The sequence below is a fragment of the Pholcus phalangioides genome, unplaced genomic scaffold (genome assembly GCF_987345545.1).
Source record: "Pholcus phalangioides strain wild (caught in Gottingen) unplaced genomic scaffold, Ppha-v1.0 ptg000004l_1, whole genome shotgun sequence".
NCBI classification, from domain to species: Eukaryota; Metazoa; Arthropoda; class Arachnida; order Araneae; family Pholcidae; genus Pholcus; species Pholcus phalangioides.
In genome coordinates, this window is record NW_028301597.1 from 26,389,390 (window position 1) to 26,410,595 (window position 21,206).

Consider the following 21,206-nt stretch of genomic DNA (forward strand, 5'->3'; position numbering starts at 1 on the left):
TACTATATATATATATATTGTAGCAAAAGAAATCCGTATCCACTTAGACTCAATCACCTTTTTTCTTCCAACCAACACGGCTTTCTCTCTATTACCTCTTAATTGGCACTCTTCATCCACGACCTCTCGAGAGCCATTGATAAAAACCTACAAACTGATATCGTATTCCTAGATTTCTCTAAAGCCTTTGATAACGTTCCCCATAATAAACTTCTCCTTAAACTCTCCAACCTTGGCCTCAACGTACAATTACTTAACTGGGTGGAGGCTTTCCTAAAACATTGTCCATTCTAATGATCATAACTCCCCATCTGCCCCCGTTAAGTCTGGGACTCCCTCAAAGATCGGTCCTCTCCCCTTACTTTTCTTAATTTACATCAATGACCTGCCAGAGTCCCTCAACTGCACCACTAGATTATTTGCTGATGACTGTGTAATTTACCTTGGTATCTTAGCCAAACCATCCTACATATCCCGAAGACTCGACCATTCCCTTAAAATAAAACCTATTTTTGCTTCCAGTTGACTACTTCAAATACAGCTTCTTTCCTCATACCATTGGTGAATGGTAAAAGCTGCCAAGCTCTATTGTCGAATCCCCAACTATCACTAGTTGTTTGTCCAATATCAAACAATATCTTTGTCATTTCAAATCACATCCTCTTGTATAGGCCCCAGAACCAAATGTAATTTATTTATATATTGCATAAATAAATAAATAACACTCTTAATGGCGACAAAAAGATTCAGATTTTGGATGCTACACCTTGATCTATAGGTTGAAAAGCATAAACGGTATTAAATGGTACATATTCTCGATGCAATCCAGCTGAACAATGTCAAGATGGGGACATTAAATTATGAAAAAAAAGAGTAGAGGAAAATCAGAATTTTCAAGCTTATTTTTGTTTTTAAAGATTTGTGGTTCAACAACTTGGTCGAGAAAAGCAAAAAGTTTGGATTCTCTTGTAGAATTTTTCCAAACTAAATTTTACTCATACAAAAAAAATCATGATTTTTTTCCCTCCAACTCTTCGAATTATCCAAAAAAATTCGTAAAAAGTTCGAGTTAAACAAAAAAACATAACGTTAAATTGTATAGCATAAAGATGGAGTTCGTAAAAATTTGAATTATTCAAAATTAACCAAGTTCTACTGTATGTCAGTGACGTAAGATTGTGGTTCTCGAAGCTGACTCCTAGAAGCGTCACGAAGTGTTGGTGAAATGATGTGTGCCCGAAAATTTTGTGCAGTTGTGGCATCTAGGGCGGTGTGTCGGGTTAAAGAGAGTGATTCATTGTGTAGTTTGATAGTCCCGCATTTCACGTGACAGACTACTTCACCAAACACCAACTCTGGCCATATCGCTATATTGCAATTTACTGCCATTAGTGAGATGTGTGGAAGTGAAGGCGCTGTCTATCGGTGGCGCCTCGAGTTCGTTAGGGAAAATATCTTACCCATATCCTCCCTTGGGTTCGTACCCGGGACCCAGACAACAACCTTCACGATGGTAGACGAGTCACGTGACAGACTAGTTTTTTCTATATTATTCGGTTCCTAAGATCGTTCCCTTCTGGCGAGCCGCGGCCAAACTATGCAAAGCCAAGGGAGCCGTAGTCAGGGAAAAAAGTTTCAGAAAAACGCTGACTTTGGAAATAATAGAAATCCAGAACTTACTCTATTAGTACCTGGAAGAAACTTCATTCAAAACGAGATGAATTTCTGTCGGCGTGTTAGAGACAGGGCCGTCTTAAGAGCATCGTGGGCCCCCGGGCCAAGTGATTTCACTGAGGCCGTTTCTGGCAAATTCTTGAAAAATTCAACTGCTTCTCATTTTCCTGAGGCCCCTCTTCTCTTGAGTCCTCTGGGCCGTGCCCGGTTGTGCGTTAACCGACTGACGGTTCTGCACGTATATGTACGTGTGAAGTTGATGCTTTCCAAACGGTCTAGGCCGTATTTTTACGTGTGAACTTTTCGACTTCCAAATGGTCCTGGCCGTAAATATACTGCCTTGCTTTCCCCCCATAAAGAATCACTAAGCTGGCTTAGCATACGCCCTTCTCTTTTCTCCACAAAATGACCATTGTACTTGCAACAGCGCTGGGCGTTGAAAACGACAAAATGGCTTCTGCCTCTTCGGCGGGAGGGGACAGTTTTTAATTAACTTAGCAGATAGACGTTTGACAAGCAGCTCTCGAATAGTCAGTTCAAAGAAGCCTTAAGACACTGGTTACAGAAGGGGGAAAAAAACAAAGAATTTTAGCAGTTGGCATTTTTACGATTGAGAATCAACCGTATCAAATTTTTTATCATTATAATTACCATTTCACTCTGTAGATGTATTAAGTGGAATAGCATATGGTCAGATTCCCTCTTTATTTGCTCATATTTCGTATTTTACCATAAAAAAATCAATCGTAGGATATTGATTCCAATTTCTGACTCTCCTCATAAAACATCAAGTGAATGTTGAAATAATCAGATTATTTTGTTTGCCGGATGCAAATAATTATGATACAAATTATTATTTATGTGTGGATCATTAAAATTTGTAGATGAAATTCTTCCATTTCAGTATTCGTTGGATGTTACAGTAACTAGTCTGTTAAGTAATTTAAGTGTCAGTAACTTACGGTTCACCCGAGTGGCGGGGTGGTAAGATGCCCATCTACCACCTTGAAGGTTGCTATCACGGTCCTGTGTTCGAATCCGAGGGAGGCTATCGATAAGCTATTTTCCCTAACGAATTTGAGGCGACCGCCAATAGACAGCGCCTTCATTTCCAACCCATTGCAATACAGCGATAGGGCCAGAGTTGGTGAAGTGGTAGTTAACTACCCTCACACACATAGTTAAGGATACCTTACTATGCTTATATTAATAATCGATTACGATCATTTCGAGAAAATATTTCTCTTCCTTATTTATAAACATAAATTTTGTTGCAATTAAATTTAACTGTAGATTTGAATAGTGATAAATCTCAAAGGATGCACAGTATCAAGGAAACACTTTTTCTGGATATTATGCTGAGGTGAATTCGGAAAGACAAGTAGTCTTAAATCTCCGCTGGGACTTGAACCAACACCTCCTAGAGATAGAAGGCCTCCGCAGTCTGCTTATGACGTCAGTAAGTAGCCCATTTTCCCTCCGAATATTCAGGGAGAAAAATTCCCTGCTCGTGTCAGTGTCATCTTTGTGAGGAAGAGAAACGATCGGGCTCAGAATTGGTGATTTCTATGCCCCACATCCAATCACTATGAGGTATTTGTGAGCCAATCAGGAAGATTTCACGCCAAAATAAGAAGAAACGAAATAGGATGCTGTGTTTCGAAATGTGACAAAACTTGCTAGGTAGTCTGAATGACGTTTATGGCAAACAGTGCAGAGGCCTTCTATCTCTAGGAGGTGCTGCTTGAACCCAGGCCCTTTTTCATACCGGACAAGCATTTTACCATTTACACCAGTGTTTCTCAATTTTTCTGTTTTCCCCGACATCTTTCATAACGGCCCGCGAGTGATTGGCCGCTTCCCCCCCCCCCCTCCCATTCATTTTCTGTTAGTCGTGTATTTGACCGGGCCTTCCACGTACAAAAATAAATGAAACCGGGCCGCGAGCTACCAAAGATTGAGAACCACTGATCTACACCACTGGAGACACGACCCTGCCCCCACCCCCAGAGGTTGGACTCTAGAGAGGGATCTTCAGCGTCTCGCGCCACAGTGCGTGAAATAAGGAAAGCAGGATCGTGTCTCCCAGTGGTGTAGATGGTAGCGGTATGCAAGAGGGGCATGGGCTAGAGTCACGGCGGAGACAGAATGGCTTTTCTCTCCGAGTTCACCTCAGCATAATATCTACAAAATATCTATCCTTCATAGCTTAGGCTGAGGAAGAAGCCGTCTGTCTCTCGAAACACACAGTATGTACATAAAATAGCAATTACATCTTAAATTATACAGGGTGTCCTGTAAGGCCTAATTCGGCTTTTATCTCATAAACCGTTCGTCGTAAAGATGTGGTTCTAATTTAGAAAATGCTCAAAATGTGTTCAAAAATCACCCTGCACCAATTTGGAGGGTGAAAATAAAATGTGTCGCAAAATAAAAATCAAAATTTCTACACGGTCCTCTCTATCGTTTAACTTCCAATAAGAGTACAAACAAATACATTTGCTTCACAAAAGTATTTTCTACTTTTGCGAAGCAAATGTATTCCAGAGGAATACGTTTTTTTAGTTCTACTTTTAGCTAAAGTTCTATTTTGAATATAAGCTCCTCAATTTTGAAAATTTCAGTTTTTGTTATCATAATTAACAGTTTTTAAAAGAGTCATTTTTTTTTAACCAAACCAGGTATGCAATATGATAAGACATCGACAGGATGGAAGAGCTTATCCAGAGTTTGCTGCCTGTGCAGTCGAGCTGATTTCAAAGCGGGACAAGAGAATACACCTATTCCTAAAAGGTAAGATTCATCCACATTCGTACCGTAGTGCGTAGTAGTAGTTTCCAACTGATAAACAGGCCGAACCGTGTTCTTCTTATATTTATCATTAATTTCTCTACCGCTGTATTGATGCGCATCTTTTTAGGTGACATCACTTCTATTGTTGACAGATGACCCCGGCAAACCTGTCGGAAAAATTACACATCTATTCATATTATCATCTTATGTATATTTAATTTTCACCCACGGTAGACAGTTTATTTTTTTCTAAAACGCTATTCTTACATAACATGAAAATACAAGCATTTACCGCCTTTACTTCAAAATATGGGAGACCGATGGCACCACTAGCAGAAAACGAAACAAACACAATTATGATAACATAAATTCGTTAGGGTCACGCATCACGCTCCTGCGTATACCTATTTCTGAGAAATTCCGCGGAGGACTGTATACGAGGTACGGTTAAGTGGTAGTAGTAGTTATGCGAGCCGATCTCCCCCTATAAAAAAAGTCTCGCCACAGAGAGCAACAGACCTACAAATGGCACAAATGTAATTCAATCATTACACTTCACTTTTGAAATATAGATGGCAGCACTGAAAAATCAGACACAATACCTTGATACGCGCTCAGACTGTTAGGTACGTACACTTCCGGCACAACTCACTAGGTAGTAAATTGTTTCAAAACTCACTTGCTTGGTTTGAAAGAAAGAAATGAAATACTAGTAGTTGTTTTCCCAAAACTAGTACTTCAAGAGTAGCTCAATGACTAACACAATAATCGTGTAATACTTGATTGTTTTTCTTTTGTTTGCAGAGAGTGCACGGGTGACGCTTCCGAATCCGCCATCTTGAAATGCATGGAGCTTGCCGTTGGAAATGTCACCGCCTACAGGCAAAAAAATCCTAAAATTTGTGAAATTCCATTCAACTCTACGAATAAATATCACGTGAGTTCAGTTCTCCTTCAACGTTCTTAAGGCTTATAAACTTTCCGGGATATTATTTGAAAAAATGCACACACTATATACATACTGTTTGTATAAGATATTCACCAATTTTTTTTTCCGCCAAATTCAGGTGACAATCCACGAGACAGACGACCCCAACCATCGTGGTTACGTGCTCTGCATGAAAGGTGCCCCTGAGAGGATATTGGATCGATGCTCAACCATCTACATCAATGGCGAAGAGAAAGTCTTGGACGAAGAGATGAAGGAGGCTTTCAACAACGCCTACCTTGAACTCGGTGGCCTCGGAGAAAGAGTCATCGGTGAGATGTGATGACTGTGATCACCACTTCTTTCTCAAAATATGAAGATTCAAAAACGATGGACCAATTATTATTGTAACACAAAAGAAACGAATTTTCTGGTCGTTAATAAGACGTTTTGTAAGCGTTTTTCCTGATGATTTACAGCACCTATTAATTTTTGCAGGTTTCTGTGACTATGTTCTGCCTCTGGAGAAGTTTCCATCCGGTTATCCGTTTGATGCAGACGAACAGAACTTTCCCCTGTCCGGTCTGCGATTCATTGGACTCATATCGATGATCGATCCACCTAGGGCTGCTGTACCGGATGCAGTAGCTAAATGCCGGAGCGCTGGAATAAAGGTTGGTTCTGAGACCCACTGATCTCACACGGAGTGTCTCAGAAAAGTCTCCCTAACTTTGAAATGGCATAACTTAGAAACAGTGGTAGAAAGATGGAACAAGTGGATACGCTTGATGGGCATGACCGGAATTTCAAACACACCGATTTGCAAAATTAGCTGTAGTTTTAACTGACAGGTGGCAACCACGGTAGTTTTATCTCAAGAATTCTTTCTGTGGGGCTATTTGAAGATCATTGTTTATAATGAGAGTCCTCAATGCTGTCTCAGCTAGAATAGTTCAGTTGTGACCATCGTAGGAAAATAGCTTTGAACTGTGTCGTGTCCTTGCTAGGCAAGGCAACCATTTCGAATTTATTCCAATGTGATTTGTGACCAATGTTTGCGAAAGACAATATCAACCACTGTTTACAGGAATGTGGCGTCATCTATTGGAAAAAGCTGTAACTAATTTCACAAACCGGCGTATTTCAAATTCCAGGTCTGCCCGTAAAACGAGCTACTTGCTTCATCTTTCTGTTTATGTTTCCACGTTATGCAATTTCAAAGTTAGAGAGTCCTTTCTGAAACACCCCGTGTTTTCTACCTGTTGAAATGCCATTCACTGCACTATCTATTTAATGTATCAATTCTGGAATCCGATTCACAAACCAGCTGGGTAGGAAATGCATGTATTGATTGTATAACTAACTCTCTCGTACTCCTCTTTATAAAGGTTATTATGGTCACCGGTGATCATCCAATTACAGCCAAAGCTATTGCCAAAGCCGTGGGCATCATCTCTGAAGGCAATGAAACAGTAGATGACATTGCTCAGAGACTGAACATTCCAGTCGAAGAAGTCAATCCAAGGTAAAGACATATTGGCATTTCCGAGTGAAATTAAAAATCTAGCGATAGAGACTATTGCCATTCTGTACAAATAAATGTCAACATAGTTATCACGCGTTATCGAATAAGCGTAAGTTGTATTCTGATGTGTAACAAGTCCCGTCGGTATATTCTGTTCCATAAAACAATACATTTTCTTTATTTATATTCCGAGTACTTACTTACATTCTAGTCCCCCTAACATATGTTTTCTTCCGAAAGGGACGCCAAAGCTGCTGTGGTTCATGGTTCAGAGCTCCGTGATATGGCCTGTGACTATCTGGACAACATACTGAAGTACCACACAGAGATCGTATTCGCCAGGACGTCACCGCAACAGAAACTCATCATCGTAGAAGGTTGCCAGAGACAAGGTGCCATCGTAGCCGTCACGGGTGACGGTGTCAACGATTCCCCTGCGCTGAAAAAGGCCGACATTGGTGAGCACCTTCTCTGTCAGAGAGATGAATTAGTTGCTCTGTTAAACCAACTCGACCATGATACCTGATTCTTTTTTCATCGACAAGTTTCTCGCACCGACTGCTGATCAAAAAGATAAATGAATTGGATGATTTGCATTGCAACTATGCACACATGTATTTATAACGGATATTTTTTTTTCCAGGTGTCGCTATGGGTATATCCGGAAGTGACGTAAGCAAGCAAGCAGCTGACATGATTCTTCTAGACGACAATTTCGCTTCTATTGTGACAGGAGTCGAGGAAGGTTCGTTTCTGGACTTCGTTTACATTTTAAATCAATGCTAAACGCAAATTGCTGCATATACAGCTCCATTAGAGTCTAACGTTGATAACTTAATCTACAGAAAAACTTGGATTAACCGTCACAGTCCGGACCAGGGCTGTGACGGATAACAGAAATCTCTAAATTGTTATGTACATTATGTGCAGTCTGGTTCTGAGTGGCTAGTTGTAGGTTTTCGGTTAAGAACTGGTCCTTCTCATCGTCATCAATTTCTTCTTCTTCAAAAGTAGTCACACCAGAAGCAATTTCCTCAGAAGCAATTTCCTCCTCGTTGGAAATTTCGAAGCCTCCATCCATTTCGTCACATTCCAACCAATCTGTTTCTTCTGACGTAACGTTATACAGTACAGTCACTTCTAGCTTTATACAGTAGAGTGTAAAAGTGATAAGTGGTTAATTTTAAAGATGTCCGTTTGTTAATACTCACTCATTTTTTTAGACGATGGCGGATAACAGAAACTGATGGTTAAACGCGTGACGGTTAATCGAAGTTTTACTGTATTTCTACACGTTGATTCTTCACAGTGGATTAATTGGCCAAATAATTTGACAATAGCGTAGCTGCCAAGTCTCCCGAATTTTAGCTTCACCCCCCCCCGACCTCCCGAAAAGTTCTTAACTCTCCCGAATTTTTACTAAAATCACAAAAAATCCCTAATTGGCCCTAAAAATTCCCTACTTCATTTAAAAAAATTTCCCGTTTCTGAAAACAATCCCTAAGGAATTTCTTGTGGGCATACTCTTTTGCCTCTGTTTTTTCCCCCTTTCGAAATGACGTCACACGTCGTAAATGGGGAGAAATTCCTTTATAAGGAAGTTTTACAAACCCTCTGATGGTAACAAGAAAGTGGTTTGTCTTATCGTGCAGGGAAGTAGCTTAGCAGAAACTTCGCCTCACGCCACAGTGCGTGAAATAAGAAAGCCAGGGTCGTGTCTCCAGTGGTGTAGATGGTGGTATGCAAGATGGCCTGCGTTCGAGTCCCTGCAGGGGGGGGGGACACAAGATGACTTTCCTTTCCGAGTTCACCTCAGCATAATATCTAGTTTCATTTCTCAGACTGAGAAAAATCAATCTATTTCTCTTCAGTTAATAAATGTTTTGAGAACATAAATTTATTGGTGTTTCCCCATTTTTAGCTCCTCGAAGGCTAAATCTACTTCGAAAATTCGTCCTTGAAAAGTGCAAAAAAATCACGAGTTTTGACTATTAGTATCTCGACGAATTTGATCTAAATTTTACGAGCTAAATTTCTTTGAGTTCCATAGAGGAAGGCGCAAAATTTACTCATTTTTATTTTTTTAGACTGGAGAGTCCTGTACAAATTTTAGTTTTTTGTATTCCCCCCCCCCCAATAATGGGAGGTTCAACAAGGGGCCGTAACTAGGATTTATGCCACCCCCGCAGCTTTAAAATTCGATAATTTTGTAATTGTGTTCTTTGTTTCCACCTAAAACTGCCGCCCGGGGCAGTTGCTTCCCCCCTGTCCCCCCTCCCCCCCGTCTAGTTACGGCCCTGGGTTCAACTACCGCAGATAAACTCCGTTCTCCTTGTTGATCACTTTTTCATATTTTTGTAGGATTTTAAAATGAACCATATAGAATTTGAATTCTTTTCGGTCAATTATGGTGAAACAGCCTGTATACTATGTATATACTCTATGCAACGTTTCTCAAGCGGGTTTCCCCGAGACATGTCTAGGGGGAACCCTAGACATTTTCCCAGGTCCTCTATTTTTCTAGGTCCTGCTTGTATTTCAAGGATTATCTGGACAAGTGATTTTCAAAAGGTGTCTGCAGACCTATGGTGGGGCACAAGAGGTCGCCGAGGAGTCCGTGCGATGGGTTCTAGAACGAAGCATAATTTAGAATGAAGTTATACCGAATGACAGACCTAGCACACAAAGGGGCGTCCTTGGATAAATAAAAAAATACTACCACAGAACCATGGATATATTCGGAATGGATCCTAGAATACGTTATTCTCATAACATGTAGTGTGTATGTGACTTCAATAGAAACCAGAACAAGACCACTACTTCAGAGGGTTCCATGGAGTATTGACTTTTTTCAACTGCTCTCCCTTATATATATATACGTATATACAGGGTGATTCAGAAAAGATGGAAAAAACTTTGAGAGGTGATAGTACACACCAATACAAACAATCGTCATCAGGAATACATGGTCCAACATGGAACGCAAACGCGCAAGCGCGTTTCGAAACGACCGCTTCGCAAACGTTAAAACGGCATTCCTGTTGAAATTTATCGGGAGAAAAAGAGCACCATGCATGCAAATGTAACCTGGGGAAGAAGAAGAAGTCGTATGAAAATCTGCTTAACAGTGAATAAAAGGCGCGGACTTCATCCCGTACGTTACAACTGTTAGAACGGTCGCACGGGGGAATAACTTCACAAGGCAGGCGTCCGTGCCTTTTATTCACTGTTACGCAAATTTGCATACGGTATCTTCTTCTTCCCCAGGTTACATTTGCATGCATGGTGTTCTTTTTCTCCAGATCAATTTCAACAGAAATGCCATTTTAACGTTCGCGGACAGGCCTTTTCGGCGCGTTTGCGTTTCATGTTAAACCATGCATTCTTTGATGACAATTGTTTGTATTGGTGTGTACTATCACCTCTTAAAGTTTTTCCCATCTTTTCTGAATCACCCTGTATCTCCCAAAATTTATGCCTATCTCCTCTGCTTATGCCATCAAGGGTTCCTAAAGGAAACAAATACCAAGGCCACAGCAGGCAAAAGCCCAATAAGGATGCCGAAAAAATATGTCCACAAAAAACAAGAATGTGAAATATAACCAAAATACAGCAACTTAATACAAAAGAATATATTTTATGAAATGAAAAACAACAAATAATTAATACTATATAATACACTCCCCCATGAAAGAGATTATGGTTGTCTTATCTAAGCATACCTTCTCGATTTATACCCTGCGACACCACAATCTGGAATTGTCCCTTACTAAATGATACTGGTGTCTGCTGGTCGGAGCAGTTGATTGGCTGTGTATTGACTCATAGTCCACCCTATATCCATCCCATTGGAAATTTATAACACTTCGATCATATCCCCCGACACCTGCGTTCCTTCAATGTAAATGTATTCACAAGAAATCAAGTCTTCCTTCATAGCCTTCAAAGCTCAATCCTTCTGTGCCAACAAGGGAACGCGTCACTCTTCTCTGCACTCCCCCCCCCCCCACCAAGTCTATGTCCCTGTGTAGGTATGGTCTCCATAACCTTAAGGCATACTACAGTCCAGGACGAACTAAGCCCCGGAAAAGCGGAATGACTTTAGGAGAAAGCGAATGCTCCCCTATGCCCCCCCTCCCACGTACATGTCTGATCCCACCAATATGTATTTATGTATTAGGAGGTGGAGGGGGGGGGGGGGTCAGAGTTTTGCTGACTTTTCCTGACGGGGAGGGGGGTCAAAATGGCTAAAAAGTTGCTGACGTAATACTAGAACGGCCCCTAATATGCATGCGATTGGATACTAGTATTACTTTTTACTATCTATTATTATTTCAAATATTCCATAAGGACAAAAAAAAAAAGGTCGATAAACGCTGCTCTAATGGCTTCTCTAAGTTGGTGACACACGTCTTACGATTTCCCAATAAAGTTAATTAACTGCAAGTATGTATATTAGAAAAGCATCTTCTCGAGAATTGTTCATCCATTAGTTTTTTTAAAAGCTAAACAAAGAGAAAAATAAGCTTCCATTCACCTCGAAAAGTTTTAGTTTTAATTCCCCTTTTATGTATAACATTATTATAAAGCTTTGCGTAACGCACGAAGAAGTCCATTCGGTTCCTTTTGAAAGTTCGAATGAATAATTAAGCATCTAGTAAAATAAGTACGAGGAAAGTCTTTGAAAATGATTAGGAGATCAGAGATGAATGAGAGAAAAATCTTTATAAAATAACGTCTTTTTGAGTGACCAAGAGAAGTAAAAACTGATTAAAAATACTCTATATTAAATATTTATTGTGAATGGAAATCCCCGGAGGATGTTCTCAGAGAATATTTTTTAAGACAGTTATACATCCGGTAAGTTGATCTCAATTGATTATTTTCTCCTTCTATAGGCCGACTGATTTTCGACAACCTGAAGAAATCGATAGCGTATACATTGACGAGTAACATTCCAGAGATCACTCCTTTCCTGCTGTTCATCTTGGCAGACGTGCCACTGCCTCTAGGCACCGTCACCATCTTGTGCATTGATCTTGGAACGGATTTGGTAAGCCCATCTCGTAACAAACGATCCCAGAGTCGGAATCACCCTCCTCCTCCTTGAAGTTAATCGAATACATTATCCTGAATCAAAAGATTCAGTTGACAACACGAAGAATAAGTCATAGTTTCGATTAGTTTTCACAATATTTTTCATGAGTGATGGATCGGAACGTGGGATTTTATAGAATAAGAAAAACGCAAACTTTTTGTGAATCATATTGCGACAGATCTTAATGTTCCTAAGCCTTAAATTCCTATGAGGAATGTTTACCAGGTTCATGTACGGTTAAGTAGAGGGAGAACCTGAACTTCCCAACTTAAGATCGTGAATGCGAGCCGATCTCCCATTTAAAAAGTCTGTCTACAAAGAGCACACATACAAAACCATGCCTACAACATTTAAAATTCACGCATAATACGGTGGATCCCGGTTTATAACGTTTTCCCACTACTCATGGAGATTTCCCGTTCAAAGCGTTTTTCCCGCTTACGACATTCTTCATGATGGCTTTTTGAAACGCGTTATAAAAGTGGAATCCACTGTACAACATGCAAAATAACCTGCCCAGTTGAATTCGGACGACAGATGGCAGTACTCCTTTAAGCGCATAACAGGCATTCCTCAGAAACAAACTACACGTGAGGTTCACGACACATACGCAGCACATTCAAACATGCATCAATTCATTAGAAGTTCCTCAAAGGAATGTTTACGAGTTGCATGCGTGATTAAATATTAGTACTTAATCCTGCGAGTGGATCCAGGGATCAATAAATCTCTCATAGTTGAATACATTTTATATGTGTATATAAGACGTCATATTTAAGGTGACTGTCCTCCTTCGGAATAACTTTTTTTAAAAAAGGTTATTTTGGATAAAACACGCGTAGTTTTGGTTTGGATGTGGTATAAAATTAAGAAAATAAATGTCATTTCACATGAATAATTTGGCAAAAAAATTCATATATTGCTAGTTATATATGTAAAATTAGAATACTTTCAGTACTTCTGTTTGGCATTGTACACCAAAAACTGCGGCTTGTGTATCAACATGTTCTTCACACAGATTATTGCTATGGCATTTTTCTGTGCTATGAACAATGTTTCAGAATAGTATGAAAACTTTTTGAGATATGATGGGTGATTCAGAAAAAAACATCACCGAAATGAAAGGACAATTCAGGCATACGATAACAATCCAAAATCACATACGGGCATAGGTGCGCAAACGCCATCTAGAGTCAGTTGTTGCGTCACACACTTTTAAAGCAATCCCGAACTCAGCAAGCACGAAGTCGCAATTCCAATAACATAAATACATTAGGCGCATGTATCGATTTGCTAGAAATTCCGCAGAGATGCATGCACGGTTAAGAGTAGCAGTAGCACTGCAGCACATGTGGAATTTCTAACGAATCGGTACATGCCGGAATGTGTGTTCTAAGTGTATGCGTGGCCCCCAACGTATTTATATTGTCAGAATTGCCACTTCGTGCTTCCTGAGTTCGGGATCGCTTTAAAAGTGTGTGACGCAACAACTTCCTGCAGAGGCTCCGGATGGCGTTTGCACACCTATGTTTCCATGTGATTTTGGATTGTTATCGTACGCCTGAATTGCCCTTTCATTTTGGCGACGTTTTTTTTCTGAATCACCCTCTACACGTGAAAAAATACACATTTTTCGTTAAAAATACTTGATATTCCAAATTCGAAATCATCATGTAAGTCAAAAAGTTTTGAACATATTGCTTAATTTTTAGTACATTGCGTAGTCAGAACTGTTTGAACTACACACAGTGAGAAAGTTTAATAGAGTTATTTTCAAAATTTTTGTGAGACATCGGGTTTTCGAGAAACGAAAAAACAAGGGGGGAAAACAACATAAATCTTCAGAGAAAACGCATTCAAAGATATATTATTTTCAAACTAAAATCACATTAAAATCGTTTTACTTAATTGGCAATATTGGCTCTTCTAGTTCTATTGCAAGATGAAAAAATGAAAGTTTCGAATTGTAGAATAACTGCTAGAATAAACAAATAAAAACGATTTCGAGATTTTTGATGAAATTCATCATTTGAAAGAAGACTGTCGCCTTAAAGAGATCGTCTACTTTTCTACCACGAGAAGTTAACTAGCCTCGACCTCAAAAATGCCATGACGCATTTACAAAGAAAACGTAAGCGTCTCCACTACTCTATCCAAAAGATGTTTGGTAAATCGAATATATTTTTCAAAATATAAATATTGGATATTTATATAAAATATTCAATTTTTGAAAAATGCTCAACAGACGTTCAAAAATCAGCCTGTGCCAGTTTTTTAGAGTGAGAATACAGTGTGTAACAAAATAAAAATTCTAAATTTTTATGCGGTCTCTCCCCCCTCCCCCTCCACTGCCTTTGTGCTCTAACTTCCAATTAGAAAGTTGTTGCTCTGACTCTCTTGATGCCAACAAAAAAATTCCGTGTTTCTAAGTGCAATATTCACTGAGATATTCAAATTCGGAAAACGGGGAAAATTTGGGATATAACAGCTTGGAATGTGAGTGTTCTTTGAATGCGGTTCTTCCGCATTTAACGCTGTTCTTTCTCAAATTTCCTCCGTTTTTCGAATTCGAATATCTCATTGAATATTGCACTTAGAAGCATCGAATTTTTTTTTGTCGCCATCAGGAAAGACAGAGCAACAACTTTCTAATTGGAAATTAGAGCACAGGGGTATCGTACAAAAATTTAGGTTTTTTTATTTTGTTACATAATGTATTCCCACTCTCTGAATTGCTAAAGGGTAATTTTTGGACGCCTGTTGAGCATTTTTTAAATTATAATCATACCTCTACAACGGACGGTTGATGAGATAAAGGCCGTGCTAACACTTACAAGACACCCTGTATATACAGTCGAGAAACGGGTGAAAAAAACTGGTTTTCACGTATTCTCGCCAGATCTTTATTTTCTCTATCCCAAACGCACAAGTCAAGTTTTCCCTTCGCGAAGCACGTGTTGAACTCATTCATTTAATGCCAAAATGGCGTTGAGTCGCCAATGCTCCAGTTGCTTTGCAGGAAGACGAATGGAAGACGACTTGAGTCTTTGCTCCAGTTGCTTTGCAGGAAGACGAATGGTGTCATTGTTTTCAGTATCACGTGACATAGGTGGGGCTAAATGACTTCTCGTGGTAGAACGACTATAAATGATTTACAGGAACACGGTGATTTTGACGGGGATAAAGTCTTCAGTATCTCTATCACTTGTAACTATTACCAATCTAATACCGTGCATGTTAAGTTCATAACTATGTGATGATGATTCTGTATTTTAATTCATGTGCATCAACTCTCTACCCGCTTCCTTTATCCCTTTATGATATATATTATGGCGATATAAATATTTTCGCACGTTGTGTGTTGTACTGCTTTCGATGTTATCGTTGCTTTGTGCTTTGTAATGTCTGTTGTAAGGACGACATGCCAACGAGAAACTTGCAGTGAATGCCTGATTAAATACAGGTCCAGTAATGGAACTCTTTTATTTTTATCTATTTTGTTATTTAATGTTAAAGCATGATTTTTGTGTCTGGATCTGCATTTTGCTGATTTTTTTACGCAACTCATTTTTTTTTTCTCTAAATGTGGCATTTTTATTTTTTGAATTCTTTGCCTATCGGGTATGATGCATCTCTCATCCTGTTTGTTGAAATATATGTGTGTGTATATGTTATGTACAGGTACCAGCAATATCATTGGCATACGAGTGTCCAGAATCTGATATCATGAAAAGGAAGCCCAGGGACCCATTGCACGATAAGCTTGTCAACGAGAGGTAAAATAAAGGATATAATAATAATAATCAATATAATTAAAAACCAAACTTAGAATTTTGGTTTTTATTAATTATATCGACGAGGAAATGCAAGAGGATTGGTATATTAAGCCGAATGAATACCTCCTACCTGAAATTCAACTGTTTTGTTCGAAAATAGTACGTGTCAAAATACTGCGTGTAGTTCATCAAAGCCAAACGTGCGTAGACTCCGGAAGAGATTTAATTTCTCTTGTATGAAAATATGGAGAAGTTCTTTTAGATATGTATACGCCAAATGATGTTTTCTTTTTTGCTCACAGGCTTCATACGTCCTGTATCAATTTTAAACTACGGGAAAGCCAAAACATCACTAAAGATGCCAAAGGGATGAATGACCCAAGAGGAAGATGAGCGAAATGTTGAGATTTATGTAGGAAGTGTTGGGAGGAATAATATGGAATACCATTTTTACTTTTTTGATTATTCCAATTTAAAAGATGATAAGAACATGAAACATGTTTTTATGGTATTTCAATTCTCGTCGTTACATTGACAAATGTATGGTATTTAAAAATAAATATGATGCCTGCGAAAAAATGTATTGTATTTAAAAAAAATGATATTAGGATGTAAATATGAAGAAAGGGGTTAAAAATGAAGAAAAGTAACCAAAATTTACCGAAAACAAGATTTAATGATTCTTTGACAATGAAAAGGGCAAGTTTCATAGTTTGTTTTAATAATTGATGATGGTGGTGATATCATAGTCCATTTATTCGAAAAATTCTGTTACAATCTTTCTTCTCTGCCCCAGCACAGTCAAGCCTTCCACCCTTCAGATAACAGGACACACATCATTGCTAGACCTCTCCTCTTCCATCTTCCAAAACTTCATATCTTGAAAACATTTAATATATCAAAACATTTTTTCTAGCCTTATTAGGTGATACTTATAGCATTCCATACATCCCGACACACCACACCATCATTGAAAAAAAATTGCGTCCAACCTAGGACAGCAAGGTAAAATGCAACTCTTGTGATCTACATTCTGCTTAGTTTCAGATTATTAGACCATCTTCCATTCATTATTTAAGACTTTTGAAGACTTGTCTGAGGGAATTTCTGAAGTCGAAAAAAAGATATCTCTTATAGCTTACGTAATGATGGTGACAATGCAGCAATACTGATTGTAGAGTATCATGGGGACATTTTGAAGTAGTTTATCACTGTTTCACTTGTTGGCCATACCTGAAGCAACACCCCCCCCCCCCCCCCAAAGAAGAGGATGCACCCCTTTAAAGCACATTAAACCCGGTATTCCATATTACCCGCACTTCCTATACATATCAGATTGCTTATTTCAAAATAATCATAAAAAGACGTGGGTAGTGAAGTCGTCTTCTTTGCCATTCCTATTGTAGCTTCTCTGATACTTGAACAATGTGACAATCCATCAAGAAACTACAAGGTAACCAAATGTCCCATAACTACTCTAAGACAATTTCTCTAAAGCAAAACGCAAATCTCGTTGACGGGTAATGAGTTCCGACCGCTTTTTGAATTGATATCAGCTGAAAAAAAAATAATTTACCGTTTTAAAAACAGTCTTAAGGGTTCTTTGGATAAGCATGCTGGAATGGTGATCAAAATCCTAAACTATACAGAAAATTTAATTTTTCTTGCTTAAAAGGGGAATATATTCAACTTCTGTGATAAACGTCAAATTTCCAACACAGTTGATATCAATCGCGAATGAACCGTTAATTGGAATGCCACATTGCATGAATTCATTTTGTGTGTGTCTTGAATGATATTTGCTCTCTCAGTTAAGTGTTAATTGTGAATATCATATTTAAAAAAAATAATACTTACATAGGATTAACACGTAATACGCTTGCATTTATTACTGTCATCGTTGTCTGTGTACGCTGTGTGCGTGTTATGTAATGCCATGTACGCTGTGTTATCGAACTGCTTGTGTTTATCGTTGAAAATTTTTTGCTTTGTACATATACATACATACTACATAGCATCAGTGGTGGACATCCCATAAAAGAAAGGTAAAAATCTCCATGGACAATGATGAATGCATGCTTTGCATGATTTGATTGATTCGCTTGTATTCAATCAAAAAAAAGAGGTGCCAATGACGTGTCTTTGAACAGGTCTACGTATAATACGTTTCATATAATGTTGTTTGGCTTTTCCAATGGTGGCTAGTGTTTCTTGTGTGTGTGTGTGTCGATGTTGTTGCTGATGTGTGTATTGTATCCCTTGCCTGCGTTGTTGCTTCGGTGGTTGCCTTTGGAATGGAAATTTTTTCTGCTTTATCAAAACCTACCTTCGAGCCCGAAGTGTGATTACTTCATTGCCATGTTCTCCATACGAAGATGATTGTTAATAAGTTTTCGAGATGATGTTAAAAATGCCGTCTCCACAGGTGCCAGCCATATCGCTGGCTTACGAACAAGCCGAGAGTGATATCATGAAAAGACAACCACGTGACCCGCTGAAGGATAAGCTAGTCAATGAGAGGTACGTCCAGGAATATGTAAAAGGGCATGACTTTTTTTTAAATTGAATTTCCGCTTAAAAATCATTTTTTTTAGGCTCATCTAGGATAATTTATGTATGCATCGACGAAATTAATAGAATCAATTGAAGTGAATCGTATCAATTTACGGTAAATATTCAGATTTGTTTGGCCATAAGCTGCAATAAAAGATGTTTTGGTAATGTTTATCAACAAATACAATTACTGAGTTTAAAATATGCACTGTATAGTCATAAGTTAATGTTCACTCGGGACATTTTTTTTCGAATTTCTAGAAAAATGAACTGTTCCGAAATTTCGGGCATGCAAACTTCAGTTTATGCCTTTTGACTTCCCACACTTGCGCTATGAAAGCAGGTATATTATTTTGCATCAGACACGTGTTTTTGCTCATTCGCATCATTCTAGGGACTTATTCTCGAAATAATCAAGTGACAGAAAATAGTCAAGTAGCGAATTTGTTAGAAATCCCTTATCATCCAGCTGCTTTAAACAAGTAACTCAATTTACTGCTCACTATATCAGCGATATCTTTCTGAATTCTCTTCACATTCAGCTGGAATTTTTGTATAAGTTGAATCATATTTATGGCAACAGACTATATTCATTTCATTATTTACATTTGAATATCGAATTTTTACATCTGCCCTGGATGGACATAGATCCCTTGGGAGATCATACCCTTGCATTCCGTTTATGTGTAGTTCATGTGCTGTGTTGTTTCACTGTTATGTCATTGTATGTATTTTATTCATACAAATATAAAGACCTTTTCTTTCGTTCTCAAAAATAAAATTAATATTTTCTGTACGTGCGTAATCAAAAATCACTTACCTGGAATGCTTATATAGCATAGAATACTACATTGTTTCATTTCAAATTTCATTACAGTATATTTCGTAAATGTTGGTTGAAAACTCCGCATGTTATAAGCAAAGAAAAGAAGAGAAAGGAAAATCAGACTTTTTTAAGGAAACATTTATTTCTTCGTGAATATGTGTGATATTTTCACGAAAATGCAAACGAACATAGGCGTAAGCAGAATTTTCTCGAGAGGGGGAAGGGGGGTTCAAAATTTTTTTTCTTCTGGAGGGGGTTGGGTTTACGTTTTTTCCCGCAAAATAACACTATAATCTCGGTTTCAGGGGGGGGGGGAAGTCCTTGCGTACGCTAATGCAAACGAATATTGCACAAAGCAATAAAATATTTAATGAAAGTCTCTCATTTGCAGCCTTTCTTGATTCAAAAAAAAGATCAGAAACAAAAACATATTTTTCTCACTTAACTTCTTGTTGGTCCTCTAAATGCACTCAATCTTCACCGGAAAGTGAAATACAAGCATTAGGTTTATACGCTCGATGCCCGACATTTCAGAATACTTTATCAAGTATTTTCCTAGAAATTCGAAAAAATGCCTAAACTCCAAAGTGAACACTGACTCAGTTCTACATAGTGTATTTTTTGACTACTCTGTCTATATATTGTGAAGTGAATAGCTTTTAAATACTTTTAATAATCGGATAATGTGCCTATACAAGTGCAAGTGCAAAGTAAAATTGCAATCGTTTACTAAGTTGTGGAATAATTTATTCAAAAATTAAGAAAAGTGAAAACTTATTCATTGCGTGTACATTCATGTGTTGTGTGTGCAAACAGGTTGATATCAATAGCATACGGTCAAATCGGAATGATTCAAGGAGCAGCAGGATTCTACGCATACTTCGTGATCATGAGTGAAAACGGATTCTGGCCGAGCAGGTTGTTGGGTTTACGTAAAGAATGGGACTCCAAAGCCGTCAATGATCTCGAAGATTCGTATCATCAAGAATGGGTGAGAGATTTCTTTCTCGACCTTCCTTGAGAGACAATTTTATACATTAACAACTTGAATCCAGATACCTTGTAGTATTAATTTAAATAAAATTATTTATTGTGTCAATTTCAGACTTACCACGACAGGAAGATCTTGGAGTACACCTGCCACACAGCATTCTTTGCTTCCATTGTGATCGTGCAGTGGGCAGATTTGATAATCTGCAAGACTCGCAGAAACTCTATTCTTCATCAAGGAATGAAGTAAGATTAGAATAGAAGAAAATTAATTAGAAGATTAATTAGAAAGCGGGATGATTTGTTTTCATTATCAATTTTTCATACATGAAATGATGACAGGTTTTGAAATTATTTTCCGATTTCAAAATAGCGGTGTTGTTTTGATTTATATTTATTTAGCCATCATTATAGAACTAATGTTTTAGTTTCAAAATCTATTATTTAATTTATTCGCGTATCATCTTTGTAAATGTCAAGTCATGTATATACGTTCTTATATATTTCTGGTTATTTTTCCAGGAATCATGTGCTTAATTTCGGCCTTGTGTTCGAGACAGCACTCGCTGCCTTCCTCTCTTACTGCCCAGGGATGGACAAAGGCCTCCGGATGTATCCTCTAAAGTGAGTTGCCTGATTCAATTTAATTTTCATACCGACATTAATACATACTCTTCCACAACTGACATTGCACACGAACAGGAACTAAAGCCATGTTTGGGTTATTTCCTTTCGGTAACTGAATCCACCTTATATTACTGTACATCATCGATTGATAGGGTAGCTGACAATCACAAAAAAATGTTTTTTTCCTTCCGAGTCAAGTTACTTCAAAAAACGAATAATCCTTTTCAAAAGAAATAAAAAGTGATGACTGAAAGTGATTGTCAGCATGAAAGAGCTGTAAGCAAGAAACGATTAGTTTAATCGTTCGGCTGAAGTTGGTTTTCCCAACTTCAAGGCGCAAATGCGAGCCGATCTCCCCGTTAAGAAGTCTCGCCACAGAGAGCAACAGTCCTACAACGATAAATCTTTCAATCATA

At 38.3% G+C, this 21,206-nt stretch overlaps 1 protein-coding gene across 2 annotated transcripts in view; it reads left to right on the forward strand.

Moving 5' to 3' along the window:
• Nucleotides 1-21,206, forward strand: part of LOC149087004 (sodium/potassium-transporting ATPase subunit alpha-B-like) — a 130,806-nt gene that overhangs the window by 106,324 nt on the left and 3,276 nt on the right. The window contains exons 9-20 of one of the 2 annotated variants that reach the window (XM_089231222.1): nt 4,356-4,467; nt 5,272-5,404; nt 5,535-5,727; nt 5,894-6,069; nt 6,784-6,920; nt 7,161-7,378; nt 7,564-7,665; nt 11,819-11,973; nt 18,220-18,314; nt 19,990-20,164; nt 20,279-20,409; nt 20,686-20,787. In XM_089231222.1, the coding sequence (XP_089087348.1) occupies nt 4,356-4,467; nt 5,272-5,404; nt 5,535-5,727; nt 5,894-6,069; nt 6,784-6,920; nt 7,161-7,378; nt 7,564-7,665; nt 11,819-11,973; nt 18,220-18,314; nt 19,990-20,164; nt 20,279-20,409; nt 20,686-20,787 (1,729 nt within the window). Of the gene's footprint in view, nt 1-4,355; nt 4,468-5,271; nt 5,405-5,534; nt 5,728-5,893; nt 6,070-6,783; nt 6,921-7,160; nt 7,379-7,563; nt 7,666-11,818; nt 11,974-15,699; nt 15,795-18,219; nt 18,315-19,989; nt 20,165-20,278; nt 20,410-20,685; nt 20,788-21,206 lie in introns of both variants that reach the window. The other variant, XM_089231221.1, reaches the window with a different exon arrangement.